This window comes from Macrotis lagotis, chromosome X, assembly GCF_037893015.1.
Source record: "Macrotis lagotis isolate mMagLag1 chromosome X, bilby.v1.9.chrom.fasta, whole genome shotgun sequence".
Taxonomy (NCBI): domain Eukaryota; kingdom Metazoa; phylum Chordata; class Mammalia; order Peramelemorphia; family Peramelidae; genus Macrotis; species Macrotis lagotis.
This window is the reverse complement of record NC_133666.1, coordinates 326,295,008-326,318,584: the sequence shown is the minus strand read 5'-3', so window position 1 is coordinate 326,318,584 and position 23,577 is coordinate 326,295,008. Positions and strand designations below refer to the sequence as shown.

At 37.4% G+C, this 23,577-nt stretch overlaps 1 protein-coding gene and 1 long non-coding RNA gene across 10 annotated transcripts in view; one reads left to right on the top strand and one right to left on the bottom strand.

Moving 5' to 3' along the window:
• The window catches only part of LOC141500566 (uncharacterized), a 27,359-nt gene extending 15,244 nt beyond the window's left edge, over positions 1 to 12,115 (bottom strand). Inside the window, exon 1 of the long non-coding RNA XR_012471968.1 lies at positions 11,752 to 12,115. This is a non-coding gene — a long non-coding RNA (uncharacterized LOC141500566). The remainder of the gene's footprint in view (positions 1 to 11,751) is intronic.
• Positions 1 to 23,577, top strand: part of FHOD3 (formin homology 2 domain containing 3) — a 740,814-nt gene extending 717,237 nt beyond the window's left edge. For 4 of the 9 annotated variants that reach the window (XM_074203819.1, XM_074203818.1, XM_074203816.1 and 1 more), the window contains 2 exons: positions 1,160 to 1,324; positions 11,799 to 23,576. In XM_074203819.1, coding sequence (XP_074059920.1) covers positions 1,160 to 1,324; positions 11,799 to 11,881 — 248 coding nt within the window. In that variant the 3' untranslated portion in view covers positions 11,882 to 23,576. Of the gene's footprint in view, positions 1 to 1,159; positions 1,325 to 11,798 lie in introns of all 9 variants that reach the window. The other 5 variants (XM_074203814.1, XM_074203813.1, XM_074203812.1 and 2 more) reach the window with 2 other exon arrangements.

The following is a 23,577-nucleotide window of genomic DNA, read 5'->3' as shown; positions in this document are numbered from 1 at the left end:
AAGGAAGGAGGAAGAGATCTGTAAAAGTCTAATTCTGGTAGATATGGATGATAACAAATATAAGGAAAGAGTAATCAGCTAATGGTCACATATACAGTTGATAGGATAGCACAATTTCTAGGGAAGACCCTTTTTGCTCTTAAGATTGCAACATGTGCAGACTCAGAAGTATGTGCATGGGCAGCTCAGTAGCACAGAAAAAAAAACTTCCTAGAGTTAGTAAGATTCATCTTCCTCTATTAAAATCTGGCCTCGAATACTCATTTAACTTTGTGATCCTGGGCAAGTCACTTAACCCATATTTGCCTTAGTTTCCTCAGCTATAAAATGAGCAAACCATTCCAGTATCTTTGCCAAGGAAACCCCAGATGGGCTCAAGAAGAGTTGGATATGAATGAACATCACAAGGATATCATATTTTTTCAGAAAAGTAATATAATCAATCAGATAATTCCAAGAGAGTCAATGCAGGAAGCCAATATTAGCAATAAACACTATAGATAGAAGTAACATCAATTATCAGAATGGGGATAATGATACCAACTTTACATGTCTCACAGAGACATTCATGAATGTAGTGAATTTTTATTTAACATCTATCCTGTATATAGTTCTAAGCTTGGCATTGAAATAATAATAATAACTAACATCTTTGTTTATAATAATAACTAATACTATATTTCAGGCACTGTATTATCTCAACTGAGCCTCACCCTGCCTTGGGAGGAATCTTCATTTTTACAGATGAGAAAACTGAGGCAAAGAGTAGTTAAAAGCCTTGTCCATGTTAGTAAGACTTAAGACTCAGACTAGATTTGAACTGAAGTTCTCCAGACCCAGCACTCTTTCCACTGTACACCTAATTGCCCGTTCAAGATGTCTATCAAAGAAATGCTAGACCTGGCCATGCTCATTTTTAAGAGTTCCATATTACCTGGAAGTCACTTAGAGTATTCTAATGTCATTTGAAGGGGTAAATACATATGCAGATAATTTAGAATCAGGTATATTAACCTATCAATTAGACTTTTACTGGAATAATTCTCAATAGGATATGACCTAATTTTCATACAGTTTCTAGCTGAAAAATCAGCTCAATCTGTCTTGTTTTTCCTTTTCCTCCCTTAACCCCATGTCTTTTGGGGTTCTTCCCCTTCAGGCTCTACCAGCAGCACATGGCATGCCAGTATTGACGACTCTCCCAACGTTACAGATGATGCAGCGGATGAGATCATGGATCGCATTGTCAAATCGGCCACCCAAGTTCCCAGTCAACGAGTGGTACCAAGAGAAAGAAAACGGTCACGGGCAAATAGGAAATCATGTGAGTTCATTAGGGAAATAGGAACAGGACAGGACAGGCCCACCTATCTCCTCCCAAGCTCCCATTTGCAGAGGAGAAAGAGAGAGGTCTCTGCAAAAGCAGTGCTGAGCTCCTTGCTCATCCTTCAGGGCAGAAGAAACATGGAGAGCATCAGCCCTGGCCACCCTAGTTGGATGGACTCAGTTGGCACCAAAGAGCCCTTAGGATTACACAGGTCCCTTTGAGAATTCTGAAGCCTTCTGATAGTTTTTACAATCTGTTCAGCTACACAGAACCTGGGGGGGGGGGGGCAGTAGCCAGAATTCCATGGAATCCAGGACCTGTAGCCTGAAGTTATTTTCCTAAGGCTTCTTTGGTTCAAACTTTTGGTAAAGAAAGGCTGCAGATGTCATTAGATAACCAGTGAAGTATGATTAGTGAAAAAGAATGAAGTTGAAATCAGAGTCTCTTGACTCCAGTCTCTGCTACACTGAGTAGAATGTGTGTGAACCTGAACAAGGACTTTCAACTAATTGGCCCTCAACTTTCATATGTGCAGAGTGGGTGGCAGGGGGAGGGAGGGCTAGATGGTCTTTAACTTCCTTCTGGCTCCATTCGGTATACCTCACTAGAGATCAGAGTAGGGGCCAAAGGTGGCTCATGGATGCTGAGGCTCAGAAGAGGCTTTGGCCAGGGGTTGCATTCTTTAGCCAGGTCTAGTGTCTCTTCACTCCCCAGAAGAGTTTAATGTTAAAATCTGAAGACTTGGAGAGTCTTCTGTATGCTCTGTCCTACAGATAATTTATAAAAGAAGACGTTAATTAAATAGTAAGACAGCTAGGTGGTGCCATAGCGCAGAGTATGTGGGGCTGGCAGTCTTTGACTTCAAATCTGGTCTTAGACACTAGCTGGGTGATCTTAGGCAAGTCATGTCACCTTGTTTGCCTCAGTTGTCCCAAATGTAAAATGATCTGTAGAAGGAAATGATAAACCACTCCAGTATGTCTGCCAAGAAAAACCCAAATGGGGTCATGAAGAGTTGGACATGACTGAAAATGACTGAACAACAAATAATAATATTAATTCAAGCAGCAGCCCTTAAGGAATACAGATCAATAATGCTTTTCCATCTAGAGAAGTAATGGTTTATCCCTGGGTAGTAAAATGGAGGTAGCTCTGGATTCTGCAAGATCTGAATTTGAATCCTGTCTCAGATACTTACTGTGTGACACTAGGGAAGTCATTTCTGCTTACAAGACCTCAGTTTCCTCAAAAGGGGGGGATTAAGACAACAAGGTTGTTGTGGATTCAGATGAGATAACATCTGTAAAATGTTTTGAAAACTGTAAAGCACTATATATAAATATTTGCCATCATGATGTTCTCTGCCCTTTCATTTCCCTAGGATTCTTCATTATCTTAGACAAAACTATTTTGCCCAATCCCTATCCCCACTATGACTTAAAATTATATATAGCCTTTGGTATGGGACTTTGTCAAAGGCATTAGATAGTACCCACTGTTTCTTCTCTATTTGCTGATCCCCAAAATGTGACTGAGCAATGAAAACATCATGGTCATTTATCCCTACTATCTCATAAAGGAATCACCAGTTTCTAAGACAGAGTCAAGTCTAAGGAGAGAGACTGAGTGAGTGCTTGACCAAGAGGAAAGAACAAGGAGCAAGGTCTTAAGAATGACCTTAAGACATAGAAAAGAGAAAATATAGGTGTTAGCCCTTCAGAAAAGAGCCACAAGATAAAACAGCCTAAAGGAAGCTTAAGACTGAGTCAGGTCTAGGCAATCAATCAATCAACAAAGATGTATTAAGAACGCACTATGAGCTAGGCCTAGGGATACAGATTTAAAAGGGAAACTGTACCTGCCCTCAAGGAGCTTACATTTTAAAAGACAAGATATGTCCATATATAAATATATGCTACATAAGTATGAATATGAGATAGTTTGGGAGAGAGGGCTTTATTCATTTTTTTCCAGTACAGTCAATTTATACAACTCTTTCCATATCAAAATTGTCCTCATTAAAGATACTTTTTAATTTATCATTAGCCATTAATCATTTCAGGGAACTAAATACTATTTGGGAAAAATAGAGTCACTTCATTGGCATGTAGTGGCCTGAAAAAGTGACTTTTTAGACTTACGTGGACATAGTAATATCTGCCATAGAGTTACTACTGAGCCATCAGAAAATTTTGCTACTTCAAATATCAGTTTGAATGGTTTCATAAAAAAAAAATACCAGTAAACATTATTTTGAAGGTTTTCTCCCAATTGTCTTTTAGTCTGTGCTCAAAGAAATCCTAAATTGGCACACATGAGTTTTCTGCTCTGGGTGGGAGGTAGGATTGGACAGCCTGAAGACCCTTCAGCTCTTCAGATTCCATGATCTAGTTCTCACATGCCTGTGGTTTGCCATTGTCTAAGATAATTCTCTGTTTTATCAGTCTTCTTCCATTCTTGCACAAAAGTCCTCTGTTCTTTCATCTGACCAAGCACATTTCACTCAGCACAACTGTTTATTTCCATAGAGCTGGTTTTAATTTGAGTGTAGTAGAAACACCAAGAAGACCTCGGGACTCAGAAAAGTTTAAGTTGACCCTGATTTCCTTGATTGATAAATTCCAGCTTTTCAGTCTCAGCATGATGTTTTAGTGAATCAAAAACAAGTGAAAAATAATATAAAGTTCTATAGTTCAGGACCTCGGGCTTCAGTTGATTGACTTTAATTGCTAAACAGTGGCATTGAGGTAAGTGGATAATGAAGTAGGTAATGAATGACACAAACAGTCTGACTATAAACTCATTTGGCTGGAGGAGAGAATCATTTAACGCTTTGCTAAGAAACATTTGCACCATTTCCAAGAAACTGAACAGTATCCTTCCAATAACCCAGGAATTTATGATATGAAAACAATTTGAGGGTTGCTAAGATAATGAAATGTCTGCTTTGGGGTTTGAAGCTTATAGTACTACCTATACTGTGCCAGACATGCTGATGAAAAGTCAAAAACTTGTTCCATTTAGAAACACGGAAGGGCATCCAAATTACCACAATAAATCCTTTTTTCCCCCAACTCCTGAAATTTTTTTTTTCATTCAGTCTAGTTAGTTTCTGACTGATCTTACTCAATTAAGTCTGCTCCTGGCCAAACTCCAATCTGTATTATCTGATTGGCTTGTGCCATAACCATATGAAGACAGGGAGCAGTAGAATGAGTCTATATCCTATCTCTAACCCTTACAATCATTGTGAGCTCAGTAAGTCACTTCAAATATCCACGTCTCCCATTTCCTCATCTATAAAATGAGAAGTGGACTAGGTGACCAGGATTCTTGTTTCCCTATCTCTGACATCTCAGTTCAGAAAATTATGGATCTGGAGTTGGAAGAGGCCCTCAGAATCCTTCAAGTCTGACTTTCATTTTACAAATGAGGAGACTGAGGTTGAGGAAGATGAGGTAATTTGTCCAAGGGTCACATGGGCAGTATGTGGCAGAGGGAAGATTTGAACCTGAGACTGCTGTCTTTAGAGTCATTGCTTTTTCTACTGTACAGTGATGCTTTCTGTTACTTCCTTAATCACTATCCTTTATTGTGTTTTCCTTTATAAAAGCCTGGCAGTCATATGACCTCTTTTGCATTAACTTCACAAAAGCAAAATATATTTGAGCCAACCTGCCTTTAGCCTTCTCCTTTCATTTAGTATTGAAGGACATACACACACACACACACACACACACACACACACACACACACACACACACACACACACACACACAGTGATATCTATCACTTCCTAAAGTGAGAAAATGATGGAGTCTGAAGAAACCTTTAGAGAAAACAGAAGGTCCTCTCTGTACAATACTTTCCTTTCATTTTCCTGCCTTTCTGAGTCTCCCTGTCTCCTGGAACATTTCAGTTACCATCACCTTTTCTTTCCTAGTGGTAGTTGATGCTATCCAGGAATCTGCCCACAAATCTCATTAAAAGTATCTTTGATCAGACTCATCTCCTGAGTTAAACTTCAGCAGCTTCCACTAAACAATGTATTAAATTCCTTTGTAGGTTGAATCCAAAGACATTACCTATAGTTATAGTTTATATAGGCAAAGAACAAAAGGCTATGCTTTTAGCTTAGACTTTTACTGTTCATTTGCAGCAGCAAGAGAATTTTCTGAGCACTGAATAGCCAGCATAGTGTCTTGCTAAAATCTGAACAAGCAGAGATACTATACTCCAATTTCCTTCCTCAAATATATATTGTAGGTCAATCAAACAATTAGAGTCACACAGTATTGACCCAGGAACACTTGTATGAGCATACAATGGTGGGATAAAATAACAATCCAGGATGTGAGTGGATAGTAAAGTCTGTGTGTCAAATATAGCATTGAAATTGAATGGATTGTACAAATATAAGGGCAGGGATTAAGTGTAAGCATGGTGGGGGATATTGAAGGGGTAAAATTATCACTTCTTAGGAAATGATATGGATAAAATACCTAGAAAATGTTCAGTAGTGTCTGACTCTTCATGACCCCATTGGAGTTTTCTTGGCAGAGATACTGGTGTGGTTTTCCATTTTTTTCTTCAGCTCATCTTATAGATGGGGAAACTGAGGCAAACAGTGAATTTATCCAGGGTCACATACCCAGGGTCTGAGGCCAAATTTGAACTCTGATGAGTATGTCTTCCTGACTCTAGACCTGGAGCTCTGTACTCTATGGCACCACCTAGCAGCCCCAGAAAATTGTAAACTTCGATTTTTGTCCTGACCCTCTCCTCTAGATTCCTGGCTAGTGTGACAAGATGCTGGTAGATGTCCTGATTTTTTGATGAAGGGCTGGGTGAAATGTGAAACATGTTAAGAGTGAGTTAGATGGGGGCGGCTAGGTGGCATAGTGGATAAAGTACTGGCCTTGGAGTCAGGAGTACCTGGGTTCAAATCCGGTCTCAGACACTTAATAATTACCTAGCTGTGTGGCCTTGGGCAAACCACTTAACCCCATTTGCCTTGCCAAAAAAAAAAAAAGAGTGAGTTAGATGAATTTGAACTTGCCAGCCAATCAGGACAAGTCATCCTCAGGGCAGAGCTCCAAAACTACTGAGTGGATTCATTCTGGTGGTGCCTAGACTCTGGTGGGGGGGTGGGGCTTCACATTAAAAACATCATCATCATCATCATCTAGTTCAGCCCCCACATTGCAAAGAAAAAGAAATCAAGGCCCAGGGAGAAGATCTAGCTTCCTTTGATTAATCTGGGATGGTCTTATGGAATGAGTGGGATTTCAGGACTTCAGGAAATATCTCAAAATAAAAGATGTGTGGTAGACTTATTGGAATAAAAACACTTTTAGTATAAGGTGCTGCCTTGGAAAATACTTAAAAGGATTTAAAGTGTACTTTGAATTAATCTTCCTGAAATAAGCAAAGAGAGTAGGTTGGGATGTAGGATCTGTCTCATACACATACAATCTTGAGGCTAAATTCTCATTCATTAAGCACCTACTATATGGAAGAGCTGTAGCAGAGACTGGAGATTTATAGGTGAAAAACATCCTCATACTTGCTTTCATGGAGCTTACATTCTAAGTAATGTTGGGGGAGGGTGCAAAATAATAAACGACCCCAGTGAATGTGACTTAAGGTAGAATCTGATCAAGGGAAGTGTAGACAAAAGGCATTAGATGTCCTTTGTGAAATATGAGAAAGGAAAGCTTAGGGTATGTATGTATGTATTAAGTCTTGTGACAGAAATGGCACTTTAAAGGAAAAGAAAAATATGACTAGGAAGAGATGTGGAAAGGAAAAAGCTTGTCATGCTTGAGACAACCTTCAACAAAGCATGAAGGCTCAGGAGAGCAGGAGGAGGTCAAGGACCAGCAAATAGTCTACTTTGCCTAGAACATAAAATCTACAAAGAGGATTAGAATGAAATGAGGCTATAAAGATAAGTTAGAGCCAGATGGAGAGGAAGATTTTTTTAATTGTAGGAGAAAAGGAATCATTGAAGAATTTTGATCAGGAAACTGACATAGTTAATTATGCATTCCCTTAATTTGCATAGTAATCCCAATTAAGTACTATATACCAGCAACTATTCTAGGAATTGTGGAGTCAAAGAAAGGTCAAAACTTAAATACACACAGTTCAGTCCTTCAGCAGTTCTCTAAGTTTAGAATGCTGCTATATATGGGGCAACCCTGTTTTGAGCTATTAACTCACAAGTCCAGTTGCATTTATGGGGTTTGTATTTAACTTGTATTTAACAAGCTTAGATACTTATCTGATGTTTTAGCTTGAACTACTTTTTCTTCCCCATTTGGTAACATTATCAAAAGAGAACTGATGATCCTTAGTATCAGCAGTAGAGAGATCTAAATAGAACATATAGAGGCAAGTATGGTACAATGACTTGAATGCTGGCATTTGGAATGAGGAAAACCTGGGATCACATCCATCTCAAATACTTACTAGCCATGTGATCCTAGGCAGGTCACTTTTTCTGTTTACTTAATTTGCTCAACTAGGAAATGGGAATGATGATATTAACAGGACTCATCTCCCAGAGTTATTGTGAGGATCTGTTGAGATAATATTCATAAAGCACTAAATAACTCTTTGCACATGTTCACTGTTTAATAAAGATTTGCTCCCTTCCCCCATTTATTCATTAAGTTGACCAGTAAGACCTCCATTTAGTTTGGGTTCTGATTGCCATTTAAACCTGTTCAAGTGAATCAAGTTTGAACCATATGCCACTATTTTTGGTATGGCTTAGGAAATGATACTATTAAAAGAGACCACTGTGTAGTCAGATTTTTTTTTCCATTTATTTAAATAAACAGAACATTGCTGCCCCAATGATGTCTATGGGGACCCAAGTGCCAAACATTTTCTCTATGTGTGCCCAGAGAGTACTGAGTATTCAAAAATGCCCCTAGATCTGTGAAGTTTACTTCTCTACTTATTTGACCAAGCATTTCCTATTAAATGAACCAAAATTGCCATTCATGGACATCTGTATGCTACCTTATACTGATAGCTAAATTTAATTAAATTTAAGATGTCTTAAAGTACAGTGTGTTATGCCCTCCCAACCTTCTTAAGGCAGTATTTTGTTTCTTAGTTATGAGATCTCAGCAGGCCTTTTTCAGCAAGAACAGGGAGGTATTTTTATCCTATTCTAACCTATTAAAGTCTGTTTCTTCAACAAATGCTTTAAGGATTGCTTAAAAAACATAAAAGGTCATTAGAAAGTTTTACTTTTATTGCCACTGCATAGAATGCATTCCATTACTCAATTAAATATAATCTGCCTCGAGACAAGACCTTTAAGAGCCAAAATATTATGTCTAGTCAAGTTAGACATACAATCTAGAGTTTAACGGCAAAGAAGAAAGAAGAGATTGCTTTAGCTGCAGGGAATCTAAAGCACAGAAGGAAAATGCTCGGGTTTCATGGCCATCACTTAGAGTGGGCAGCATAGAAATGGGGTAACCTGAGGGCTAAGGTACGCATGGTCTCTCCTGAAATAGCTCCCCCCACAGACCATGATTGATGGTAATTTTAATTCTGCCAAAAGAATTTCCTCTTTGTATTAAATGTTGAGCACTAGTGCTGAAAGACTCATCTTCCTGAGTTTAAATCTGACCTCAGATACTTCCTAACTGTTTTATCTTGGACAAGTTACTTAATCCTGTTTGCCTCAGTTTCTTCATCTGAAGGATGACTAGTGAAGGAAAATGTTATACCTCTCCACTGTTTTTGTCAAGAAAACCCCAAATGGAGTCCAGAAGAGTTGAACATGACTGAAAAAAATATCGACAAGGATACCATAGTATTTCAGAAAATTAAGATGATCATATAACTCCAAGAGGCACAACACAGGAAGCCCCTATCAGTTGTAAACACTATAGTTGGAAGTAACTTATCAGCTCCATATTTTGTTTGAGTGACAACCTCAGGGCACAAGCCATGAGCATGTTTAAGCTAAGAGATGAGCATTCTTTGTTAAAACATCTAAGTTTAAAGAAAAGAGGGAGGGATCCATGAATCTAAAAGGCCATTCAAGGGCCCTTAACTAAAAGGCTGAGCATAATGGATTCTCTGTTCCTGATACTTTGGGGTATTTGTAGCACACTGAGCTAGTCTGAAAAACATTGTTACCAAAAACTTTGTTACCAAAAACATTGTTACCAAATTGTTACCATTGTTACATCTATATATGTACTTATCTTTTATCAATTAATGCACAACAATAATCAATTTGTAGCCAAATATCTCTAAACATAGAGCATATAAAACTCCAGGTTGTGTTAGTATCATTTGTGATAGTCTTTCAAAACTGGTTTAATTACACAATCTACATTTATGGTATAGAAATTCATAAAAGTTTTCCCTCCTTGCTCTTTGGAAATAGTGATTTAAATGCCCCAAGGACCATTTTCTGACCCAAAGCCTCTCTAATGTCCAAACAAGTATTTCCTTGTTGTCATTTATGGTAAAATACCATTTATTCTATGGGGTCACACAGCACTGATGGAAAAACTGGGTAGAAAAATGTAGTAGAACCTGTACTTAGTGTTACTTTCTATTACCTCAAGGTCACACTGGTATTATCACTCACTGAGCCCCAGCTAGTGTGCTCTCTATTAATTATCCAGTTGATAACAATTAGCCAGCCAGAGTTGATTAACTTTTAATTGGGAATATTTACTAAACTGGTTTACAAAACAGTCTTAAAAGTCTATGATATGGGGCAACTAGGTGGCGCAGTGGATAAAGCACCGGCCCTGGAGTCAGGAGTACCTGGGTTCAAATCCGGTCTCAGACACTTAATAATTACCTAGCTGTGTGGCCTTGGGCAAGCCCCTTAACCCCATTTGCCTTGCAAAAACCTTAAAAAAAAAGTCTATGATACACTCTCACATGAATATATACTATCTAGTGGAAAGTGGGCTTAAGTTTAGAGAACATATGTGATCAAGGGTAACCTCACAATTCCTGGTTTTTAGAAGTTCTTTTAACCTTTTGTGGGATCCCCATAAAGTTTTCCTTAGAGATAGAGTTTTCTCCTTGACTCCAAGCAATGGGGTGGAAAATCCTAAAGCTGATTTTCCTTACCCTGGAAGAGGTGACAATCCCCAAAGCTGCTGCCTCTGTTATCCTCTCACCATTTCTGACTAGATGTGTTATTTGGCATGGTCATTGGTCAGGGGGTTGGGAAGAAGGATGGGAGGGGGAGAGAGGGAAGCAAAGGGAAAGTATGATGCTCCCTCTGATCTTACTCCAGCCCCACTCCCCTTCTTGTTTTGTACTGGTAGAGGTAAAAGAGATTTCCCTTCTCAAAGAGCTCTTAAAACTTGATTCTGGAAGAAGTTGCTGGAATCCTTCTGATAGAATTTTTCTTCTCTAGTATACTTAAGTCCAGAGGTATATCTAATTCTTTCCACCAATCCCAATACATTTCATCATCAGATTTTAACCAATGACCAAAGCACTTCATAACTTCCCAACTTGATTAATTAGGTTGTCTTTATTTAGTTTATACTTTTAATTGGTAGATACGATAGAAGTGTTTAAAAATTGTTCCCATCTAGTTTATATCTTTGATTATAAACTCAATCTAAGAGGCATTTTTAGCTGAAAAATGTACCAGCAGGTAGTGCATCCTGTTAGTTAATTGAGGTAACTTGGTGATACAATAGATGAAGTACTAGACCTGGAGTCAGGAAAACTCAAGTTCAAATATGGCCTGGGAGACTCTCTATGTTACCCTGGACAAGTCACTTCACCTTTGTTTGCCACAGTTTCCTCAACATAAAATGGGGATCCCAACATCCACCTCATAGGGCTGTTGTAAGGATCAAGTGAGTTTTTTAAAAGCATATAACACAGTGGGCAGCATAAAATAGACTCTACATAAACATTTATTCTCTTAATTGGGATTAAAGTATAGGACAGTTTACTATTATCTTCAGGGATAACATCGTAGTCTGAATGTCTTCTTCATGTAAACAGGTTTAGTCATTACCCCTCTGTCCTTTTTCTACCGTACTCTTGAGTCTAGACATTTTGCCTATTATAATGGATTTAAAAAAAAAGAGAGAGAATCTACAGCTGTGAATAACTAAGAGGAGTACCTACTCTTTCTAGTGGCAGAATTTCAATGGCCAGGCCATTTGTGAAGGTTCTTTTTTTCTGCCATTGGCCATACAGATAGGCCATACAATTTCTAAGCCAGCTGGTCAAAGGCATTTCTGTAGGAGCAAAGTATGGGGTGGCAAGCAGGGGAAGGGAGTAAGATGTTTTTCTGATAAAGTTAAGATTATTCAAACTCGAGGACATTATTGTCCCTCTTTGTAATCAGTTTAAAATATAGTATGATCTACCAACTGACCTCAGATTATGCTATTAATCACCTGTTTTTTACTGTTCTTCCTTTTCCTGGGTTTCCATGGCACTGTAGTAAGAAGAACTCTGAAGAGTGGACTAACACCAGAAGAAGCCAGAGCACTAGGTCTTGTCAGCACTTCTGAAATGCAGCTGTGACATTGGCAGAGGTGATAAGAACTCTTTCCTCCCTAAGATCAAGATAAACTCTTCCACGTGGCACCCTCCCTGGACCCATGGGCACTTAACATGGTGGCCCATGTGGTTTAATTGTTACAAAATGTATAGCTGAGATAAAAGGAGTATCACCATGCCACACAAAAATCAGTCTGATAGTTATGAAAAGGAGTGTCTGTATTTCTAGGCAACTTCACACAGCTTGTTCTTTCAGTATAGATGGCCATGGGTACCACACATCTCCTTTGCATCACCTCTTTATGATGTCAGCTTTGTTCATGTTGGTTTTATTTGTGATTTGGTTCAATAGTTCTAATGTGTGACATCTTTTCAGTCTAGGCAGCAAGCCTTTCAGATATAAATAACTTCTGTTATCAATCCCATAATGTGTTGTATACTCATGTAAAACAGGGTCTTCAGGACACCAAAGTATCAGAAGTGAAAAGTTTCACACCAGAGAAAGCCTAGAAAATCTCTGTTTTAGAAATTCTAGATGTTGTAAATGTTTTTGCAAATTCAGAAATGCACGCCACATTTCAAATATTAAATAAATAGAATTTGGTGATATCATCGGTTTTCTTCAGATAAAGTCCTAAACAATCATCCAGTCTGTAATTCTCCTTTGGAGTCTTTTATCAGAAATCTTTGGTCAGAGCAAAGGCCATTACACTGAACAGGGAGTCTTCAAAGCTCTTTTAGTTCTGCTTTGAGGTAGTCCATGAAAGAAAAAAAAAAGAAACAAATGAAGATGGGGTGGGGGTGGGGGTGGAAGGAGAGAGAAGATAAACAAATGAAGAAAGTATTCCTGAAATGGGTTGTTAATATACTCCAGATTTCATAAAGCAGAAAGAATTTACAAGTTCTTACCACGATGAACACTAACATTGAAAGTATCTTCTATGCCACCCTGCTGGACACCAGTGACCAAAGTGATCCATTACAATCCCTCAAGCCCAAAAGATCCCTCAAGCTAAAGATTTATCATAATTAAACTTGTATGAAATAAAGAACTTTGACATATACCCCTTTTGAAGGACTTATTCCTCTCCTCCCCACAGTCTGGTTGTCTGAAACCGAAACTTTATTCAGAGCTTTTGCAATGAAAAATTTAAAAAGAAATGTTAAGCATTGAATAGGATGATCAAATGTTGTGATCAAAAACTTTCCTAGTTAGTTTTGAGGCATTCAGTGAGTGTACTTCCAAAACAGCAACCAAAATAACCCCAGCCTTCAGAGTGATGCCACCTCCCTTAATTACTTGAGAGATACCCTTGTGAAAGTTGTGCAAAAGGTAATCAATTAATCCTTTTGATAATGAGTTTGTCACACTTTTTAATCAATTTTAACCACTAGTCCATCAGGAACTAGACAAAGGCAAGGATGAGATGGGATAGGATGGGAGGGGTGAGAGGTAAAGAGGAAATGGGGGAGGGAAGAATCATCCTCTGGGGGGATTTCTTAAGGGCTAAAACCTTTCTTTACTGAGGACCAACATATTTGGGGTGTCTTAATGATCAGTAAATTACAGATTCATTATTGGTTTCACTTTCCAAATAGTTTTGACCTGGATATAAGGCCTGGCCTTAATGATCTTGAAAATGCATTTAGAAGGACTAATTCTTTCCCTGAAAATTAAAGTTAATGTTCTCTACTCCTAGGTATCAATGAATGTATTTTTCCCTAGTATGTGTTCCAGTTTTTGGGGAAACAGGTGGAATTTTTTCCTAAAGCAGTCATTTGTCAAATAGTTTTTAAAGTATATGCCCCAGTCACTGCTGCAGAAGTCATGGGATAGGTTAGGACTATTAAAAAAGCAAGTTGCATTTAATCATCCTTCTTATTTAAGAAGAAAAAATCAGAGTATTAATATTTATTAGCATCAAAGTTCTAAAGTAAATGTGTTATTTCACTTCTGGTTAGTTAATTTGCTATAAGCTCTACCTGTTGCTTCAGCACAAAATAGCAGCATGTCAGGAAAGGACAGCACCTTGGCAATGAAAGAAAGATTGGTCAGGTGTTATAAGGCTTGCTTAGTTTTTGAGGTCCCAAATACCACACTCATGTCTGAGGAAAGCATCATTCTCATGACAGCAAAGATTGTATTCAGAGGAAATGTCTAAAGCTCCAATATTCCTCTTCAGAGTTAATCATTTATTTAAAGGATTTTAAAAAAAGAATCCAAGGAAACCATTTTCTAGGTGAAAACTAAGAGAAGAGGTATTGTGCAGTTAGGATGGCAATGTAGTACAATAGAAAGCTCTTGAGATTTAGTGAAAAGATATCAGTTCAAATCCTAGCTTGGATATTTCCTTCCTGTGTGTGTTCTTTACCAAATTATTTAAGCTCTCTGACCTAGTCTAACCCAACTGTTTTCAGAGAAGAAAAGTAAAACCTAGAGAGATGAAGTGATTTATCCAAGATCATAAAAACAATGCATAGTGGAGGTAGGATTCAAGCCCAAGTAATTCCAAGCTAGATCTGAGATTCTTTGCAGGGACCTCATTGTCTCTTCAATTCAAGCCCCTATGATAAACTTATATGGCTAACTGAGACCAACAACTGGCATTTTCTCTGGGAGCGTGAGAATAAGACAGCAGACCATTTGTGTTTGATTTTTGTCTTCAACAGTAGGAAAAAAAAGTTAGGAAGTCATGATTGTGTGAACATACACAAATCTAAATCCTAACATATAATTCAAATGTACATAGTGTTTTAAAATTTATGAAGGGTTTTCCTCTGTGTATTTTCCCAATATGATTTTGGAAAGAAGGATGTGTTTTCATCTGTATTGAGTATCTCCTACTCACTTGGCCCTTTCAAATACCATTGGGTACAAGATTGCCATAGGCACCATGTGCCTGCTCACAGGGATCTTGCTGGTTAGTCACATAAACACAGAATCTTTTGGTGGGTGAGGGAAGAGACATTTTCACCTTTTAAGTATCTTCTTTCCATGAACAAAATTATTGACTGAGAGAAGAAAGGAAAAGGATTATAAAGAGCTATAGTATGTAACAGCATAGATTTATATAAAATACCAAAGACCAGTCTGACTTACTGATAATTATTCTCAGTGCAGACATGAGTCCATTTATTTAACTGTATCTTGGATATAGAAAGGCTCGTTTCATTGGGAGAGGATCCTGTAGAAAATTTGTGCAAAAAGCTCTATTAACGTATATATAATAATCATAGTCATAGAAACTGAATACCTTGAAGTTACCCTTCCTCTTCTCCCTGAAGCATTCACTTTCACTTGTTCTCTGATGCTCTGTGGTTTATAAAGCACTTCAGTCTTATTAACACAATCCATCCTTGAAACAACCTGGTGAGGTAGGTCCTGCCTTTTGAGATCTACTGACTGTGTTACCCATGGTATGTTTACTTAACCTCTCAGTGTCCTAGATAATCCTCTAAGATCATAAGCTATAGAGTGGGTACTCCTTATATCAATGAAATCACAAGTCTAGCCTGTATCTTCAATCTGAATGAATTTAGAATGAAAATATTCTTTTCTTTTGCCTTTTCTTTTCTTGGATAAGAATTGTCATTAATTCTGGATCATTCTTTAAGAATATTGGTTTGGGGGCAGCTAGGTGGTGCAGTGGATAAAGCACCGGCCCTGGAATCAGGAGTACCTGGTTCAAATCCGGTCTCAGACACTTAATAATTACCTAGCTGTGTGGCCTTGGGCAAGCCATTTAACCCCATTTGCCTTGCAAAAAAAAAAAACCCTAAAAAAAAATATTTGTTTGGAAAGCAAAACTGGATATAGGCCTGGCTTTATGCTTTGAAAAGGATTAGGTATAGGAAATGAAGCCTAATTTGAATTTTCCACATGTGAATAAATTCCTTCTATTTCTCATCCAGATACCTTTTTCTCTCATTGTCTTGGTGTATGATTAAAATAAAAAGAACTGTTTTAAATGGGCAACAAAATATGGTTAGAAGGAAAATCTCTGCTAAGTTAGATAAGATCTGACTTTTCTATTTGTTTATAACCTTTGGGGTTTTTTCCTCTTTAATTTCAAAGCATGGTCTTTAAGAAATTTTTGCTCCATTATTAATTGACTCAGTTTTTCCCATTCTCTTCTTCACATGGTTTTGTAGGAAAGAATACTGAGTGAGAATAATCTGGGATATTAATAACTGTACTTTTTCCCTAAATATGACTAACCCTAAGGCCCAATGATGTCTATGCCACCAAATACATGACTCTGACAATGACACTTCCTCTCTGCACTTGTTTTTCTCTCTCTTTAAAACAGGAGATTGGAATGGATTATTATAGTCTCTCCCAACTCTTAGGATCTTAGAATTCTAATCAGAGTATTAAGATGCACAGGTACTACCAGATTTGTTGTTGTCATATCTCACTCTTTGTTACCTCGTTTGGGGTTTTCTTGGTAAAGATACTAAAGTGGTTTACTATTTCCTTCTCCAGCTTATTTTATAGATAAAGAAACTGAGGCAATCAGAGTTGAGTGATTTGCTCGGGTAACAGAGTTAGTAAGGTTTGAGACCAGATTTGAATTCAGGAAAAAGAACCTTCTTGATTCCAGACCCAGAAACTCTGCATAAGATATCTACAAACTAATAAATACTGGAATCAAAATCTGTTTTCCTATCTAACAGGGCACCCTCTAGGTATTTCTATACTTCAGCAGAGATTTGGATGAAAATGATTATCAAATGCAATAAGTATATCAGTCTAAGAATAAAATAGAGAATTGATTGTTTTGTTGTTTTAATCACAAAGTTCAGTAGGGGAAAAAAGTCAATTCACTTGTAGTATACTTACTCAACATCACAAAACAAAAAAATGACATCTTTTTTCCAGGTTTTAAGTAATTATTTTCCTATTCCTAGCCTAGTACAACTAGGTTTAAACTTTTCTTTTAACAGGTACCAACCAGCCAATGGAGTTGTGGGATTATATAATTACAATATAGAAGTGTTTGATCTGATTCCTTTGGTTCCACTTACTCCAAACTCATACAATTTCTGTTTTCTCACATCCTCTGGCTTTCTTAGTCCCTAATCTTTTAAAGGATCTGATGTTAATGAACAGATTGTTTTTTTCTCATCATAGGCCCCCTCAGTGTCTTATTATACTTACTTTGTTGTGATGGCCCCTTTAGGACTGCATTTGATTTGGGAAGGTAACTTTTTGTTCTTTTATTGGGTCCTCCTAGTACATCCCACTCTTTAGGTATTACTGTTTAATGAACTTTTAGTTTATCCCTCAACAAAAGGTATGGTAGGCTCTTCATTGATGACCCCCAACACACACACACACACACACACACACACACACAAACAAAAGCCCTATAAGGTCAAACTGTGATAGAAGTGACAGATATATTTTGCCATTTCAAGGGCTTATTTAGAGAGTATTCATCTTAAAGATATGGATCAAGAACCCATCTTTAATGAAATAAGTCAATCAACAAAAAGGATCCTCAACAATGTGATTAGATTTACATTTCTAAGTCAAAAAGAACCTCTGGGGACCTACCCAGCTATGCCCACCCTCCCATACATAAGCATAAAGGAAGTAATAAATATTCTTCCAGAAGCTCTTGATTAATACTAAAATGGACTCCCTCAGCCCTCACCCCATTGCAACCTCTAACTGGAATCATATGGTGACTAGTCATTTTTTTAGCTGATTCAGCCAAGGAGCAGGGCCTGAAATCCTGATCAAAGACTAGAGCAGCCTTCTGTAAATCTGTAGGAAAAGTAATAATCATATCCTTACTTAGGACCAGAGCCCTTAGTGGCTTTATCTACAAAGATAAGTTTTAGGTGTACCCCTCCTACCACTAGTAACTTTTATATACAGACTATAAAAGGATTTTTATGTGAAGTCTCTCCTTTGAGTTAGCTCACAACAGCCCTGTGAGAATGTGTGCTACAAATTTGATCTTCATTTTCCAGATAAGGAAACTGAGGCCCAAAGAGGTTGTTCCATAAAAGTGATCATATAGTTAGTATCAGAGGTGGGGTTAAACTCAGCTCTTCCTGGTTCTCAGAGTCAAAGGGAACCAACAAACATATTCTCATCTTGTGATCTTCATAAAGACATAGTGGTCCTCCTGAAAAGGGGATGCCTGAGGAAGGCTTCTGATCAGGTTAGGATCCATCATGTTGGACAAAGAAATCACAGCCAAGTGAGTAGAACTGCTTTCATGAGCTCTGGGGACACTAGTGTCTGAGACTGAATTTGAACTTAAGCTTCTTGACTCATGACCTCAGGTGGTCATTTAATTTCAATTTCCTCAATGTAAATTGGGAGTAATAATTATACCTATTTCCCAGGGTTATTATGAAGAGCAAATGAGATATCTATAAAGTGCCTTAGCATAAGGCAGGTACTATATTTTGTTGTTCAGTTGTGTCTGAACATTGTGACCCCATTTGGGATTTTCATGGCAGAGACTAGAGTGATTTGCCTTTTCCTTTTCCAGTTCATTTTACAGGTGAGGAAACTGGGGCAAACAGGATAAAGTGACTTGCCCAGGGTCATACAACTAGTTAAGTGTTTGAGGCTGAATTTGAACTTAGAAAGAGGAATCTTCCTGACCCCAGGCCCAGCACTCTATGTATTATGACACCACCTCTTGACCCTCAGTACTGAAGATAAAATGATACTCCCAGATCTCTAGGGAAGAAGGAGAGATATTATTGTGCACAATGGACATAGCTGTTTTTTTCCTGCAAACAAAACAGAAATGGAATTCATTTTCAAGTATTCTGTGCTACCAAGATTGGCATCATCGCCAGGCCCATAGCACCATCAGAAATAGCAGTTTGGTCTAGGTCTAAATTGGTAATTTGTCTGTGAAATAATGACTCTAGCTACATCTTACATAATCAAAGAGACATACAATGGACGTGAACAGAGCCTGGAGAACCTTTGAGTTGGCATTTAAAAAACAAACCACAAAAACCAGCCACAAAGTGAGTGTCCATTTATTAAAGCTAAGTCTAAGTGCTATGACCCCAAGGCACTATGACCTAAACTATGACTCTGGCTTTTCAGTTTCCGTCATTCCATTAGTAGTTTATTGAGTGAGGCAGTAATGATAAATACATAGGGCTGGGAGTCAGATGATTTGGGTTCTAGTCCTGAAATTTCTATTAATTGACCTTGAACATGAATGCCAAATCCCCTTTATGGACTACCATTTGTTCATAGGTAAAATGAGGAGCTTGATTAGATGGTTTCTCCTATCTATTTCAGTCCTGACAGTATAAGCATATATAAATTTTGCCCTTTAGAAGGATTCATTATTTTCTCCAAGACCTGTGATTCATTCATGAAGTTACAACTAGAATATCAAGGGAAAGCAAATCTGATTCATGATAGTTTTTTACATGTTGAATTCTCAAGAACTATGAAATCAGAGAAACCACATCCTTTCTCAATTAGCTTTGGATTGGGCAGCCCAGAGTCCACCATTAAAATGGAAAGCTTTGTCAAGAAAATTAGGCCCCAGAAATTATTTAAGCAATGATAAACTAACCAATTTAGTCCATGCTAAACAGCACAGCTAAGGGAAAAGGTGTACAGGTGTGCACACCTGCAAGAGACAGAAATTAGAGAGGAAAAATCCCCAATTATCTGAATGGATAGGCAAGAGTCAGATTTATTTAGTTTGGATTTTGTTACAGTTACTGTTCCTGGTTTTTATTGGCCTAGACAAAAATATTCATAATTAAAGTTTGACACCAGAAATGACTCTCTTGTGAGCAGTTAAAGTTAAAAAGAGAATAAGGAACATGGGGATAACAATGAGAATGGGAAGGAGGATGGATGAATAGATGGCCAAAGTACATTCAGATGATTCTTTTTTGTAGTAATCCTTTTGAAGTAATTTTCATGGACTCTGTGGAACCATGAACGGTATTACAATCTACTCCACAGCTCCACTTCAGGAGAGGGATTCCACTGAAGAAAAGAGCAGAAAAATCATCACAACAAATAAATATTCGGAAATAACTGATTTTTAACTCCATGATGCAACCCAAGAAACAAATATTCTGGACAGAAAAAAAAACCTAAATGCAACTATTTCTTTCAAATGCTAAGTGCTCCCATAAGTAATAAAGACATTAAGCTGCCATCCTGATACTAGAAAGATCATCATCTATGCTGGCAAGTTACCATGAAACGCACATTTGGAGCTAACTTTCTGGAATAACTATGCTCTTGGGGATGTTGGGAGGGCAGGGGGTAAAGGCTGTAAAGCAGCCTTCTACAATTCAAATCATTTTTCCTTTGCCTTCCATTGTACCATTGGAAGTGAGCTTCTGTTTTTTTTTTTAATTGACCTTATAGTTATGATTTTTTTAATAACAAGGAAGACTACAATAATCCTTTTGAACTAACATTTTTAGTGTTTTCTTTTTTCTCAAATGCATGTAAAAACAATTTTAACAGTCATTTAAAAAAAATTAAAAATCCCAAATTGTTCCCTCCCTCTTTCCTTCTCTCTTTTCCTGAGTTAGTAAGCAATTTGTTATAGATTATACCTATGCAATCATGTAAAACATATTTCCATATTATTAATCATGTTATGAAAGAAAACACAGACCAAAAAATGCACAAAAATATAGTGAAAAAGAGTATTCTTCCATCAGCAGATTCCATTCACTCTTTTCATCATGCATCCTTTGAGATTACCTTGCTTCATTATACTATCAAAAATAGCTAAATCATTGAGAGCTCTTTATCATACAATATTGGTGTTACTGTGTATTATCTAAGGCACAATTAAGGTAGAAAGATACAGTGAAGAGGAACTAGATTTGGTCCCAGAGGGTCTGGGTTCCAATTCAACTATGACATACAGTGCTGGTGCAACTGTGAGCAAGTCACAAACATTTTCTGGGACTTGGTTTCCTCATCTGTAAAATGAGGGAATTGGTTCTGGCTCCAAATTAATGATGCAATGAAAATGATTATTTTAAAGCATCTCACAGTACAAATGCTGTACCAGGAACTATGAAAACCTTTGGGTAAAAGTTCTATAAGAAAAAGAGGTAAACTGGTGACTTCCTGACCTCTTAAATACTGGCCCTCTCAAGATAGTCTATAAGGCAAACCCTCATCCTAGCAAGGATTCTCTATTGAAACTACAGATTATTAAGCTACAGAAGTAGCCACCCCATTGTTTAGGGCCATGTCTTTGTTCTTGTAGGCATTCTGTTGCCTTTTACCCAGTCTCCATAATCCAAGTATTTTCCATTTTTCTGCCTTGCTTGGTTCTTTCTACATTTGAAGGGTTGTTTACACTTTTCCTCTTTTCCTTATTCCTTGTAAATTCCTTATACTATTAAAAAAATGAAATAAAATAGAAGTCATTCTTATCACCACAGAAGAGTAGAGGGAACTGCTTTAAAAAATTGTTTCTTAATTTCTTATTTCTGTAAGTTTGCAGTTATACAAAATGAGCTCCCCCTAAAGAAGGGATGTGTATGGTTAGGGGTTTGTGTTAATAAAGATTTCTTATGATGGAGGGGGGAAAAAAGAAGAAAACTTGGAATATGTCTTCATAATGGAGGCCCAAGAGGTACTCAGAAGGTAACATATAGAGATCAGAAATTTTAAAGCCTCATGAGAAGAGATGGTGCATGGACAAAGGACTTTCTCCTTTTGGGAGAGGGCCTTCAGGCAGACTCAGTGTCTGATGTTAGGTTGTTTTTTGTCCTGTGAACTGAAAATTGTAAAAAATAAATTAACAATTGTAAAGTAGAAAAGGATGCTTTTATTAGGTAAAAAGATAAAAGCTGTATAATTGTGTAAATGTAACTACTCATTGTGTGTAGCATAGTGTAAAATAGACTTCTTGGCAGTGTTATTCAGTGAATTGTAATTTAAAAATAAGCCATGCATGGTCAAAGATAATACCCTTGTATGTTTTGGTCATTGTTGATTCTATCATGGTCTTTGTTGCTGTTGTCTACTATTTTAGGCAAAAGGTTTTTGATATTTTTAATGTTAAATTGTCTATAAAGTTGCTTTTGTTGTTGTTTATCTGAGACTTGATTCCATAAAGAACTTGAAACAGTGTTTGAGAATTTGTCAACCCATCAACATATCCATAATTGTCTACTGAGCCATTTGAACATATTAGCCCTACGTGGAGATGAACCGAGAGGAATTTTCAATGTTCTCAAGTCTATTCTTTTTTTTTCCCAATATGCCTCACCTAGAAAATTGCAGTCTTTCTTTTCTTGACATATAGAGTCTAACTGGGAAATCTGAATTGAGACTTATGTCCTAAACTTCTTCATATATGCAATGCAATGTTGATCTTTCTTCAGCAGCATCTAAACTCACCTTGCAATAAAGCTTTATAAAACACCAACTATGTCCTTGTTTATTTCATTGTTGATGCCAGTGTCTCAGGTTGATGATGAAGCAGAGAGAACTGTTAGAATGCAAAATTCTTTGAAATCCTAGAGCCAGGAGGCCTAGATTTACATCCAGTTCCAGCCACTTCCAATAGTATGACTTTGTCAGAAACCTTTAAGCCTCCAAGTTTGACTTTGGGATAGCCATAAAACCAAAGTGTCGACAGAGTATTAATATTGGTGGTCCACTACTGTTCCAATGGTCTCTCCATTCTCTAGTGCATCCTGCAGATTGCTGCTAAAATAATTTTCATAAATCATGTCATTCCTATACTCAACTCTGTTTACTGTAAGATCATGTTATTTTTGTCTTTTTCTCATCCTTCTTAGATTTCTTAGATAATCAATATTAGAATAAAGGTAGCACCAGGTTCAGGAGATTAGGAATTTAATCTGTAGATTCAGGTAGGGAGAGAAATTCCCAGAAAAGCCCTTTCTACTAAGAGTCTTCTGAAGTCTTGATGAGTCAAACCTGCAGATGTGTCTCCTGCTACCTCAGTTTCCCTTTTTCCTTGGCCTGAACTTAATATCCCCTATAGCTAAACTGCTCTAAACAACTATGAGGAATTCCAACACCTTTTCTCTTGAGCTGTAGCAGATTACAATATTCTTCTTTATTAGCAGCTCCCTTATTTATGCAAGTGTGATCTTCCTGGAAGAATGTGAGCTTCTTAAGACTTGGAACTGTCTCGTTTTTGTCTCTTTATCATGAGTGCTTAGCAGAGAGCCTGGCATATAGAAGATACTTGAGAGATGTTCATTGTTTCATTGAGTATCACTTCCTATTAATGTAAAGTTGGTCAGGGATTGGGTTCAGTCTCCTTTCCTAATAGGAAAAAATCTTCCCATTTACTATATCACTGGCTGTGTGCTTCTCTAAAACACTTAACACATATTGCAAAGATAATGAGAATGGAAAACCTGCTCAAAAGTTCAAAGAATTTTCAAAGCCAAAATTCAGAGCTCCTAAATCAAATACAAAATACAACTGACAAGGAGGAGCTCAAGTTCCAGTGAACTACAGTCAGCATTACACAAGTCCTAGCAACTTCTACTATAAATTAAAAGTCATATAATATTCCAAAAGGCTAAATATATAAGATTACAACAAGCAAGAAGAGCTTCTGTTTCAAAGCAAAGTAAAATCCCACAGGGAAAACTATGAATTTTTAATGATTTCTGATGAAAAGAGAAGAACTGAATAGGAACTTTGATATATAAATATGAGAGTCTAGAGAAACCAAGAAAGATAATTT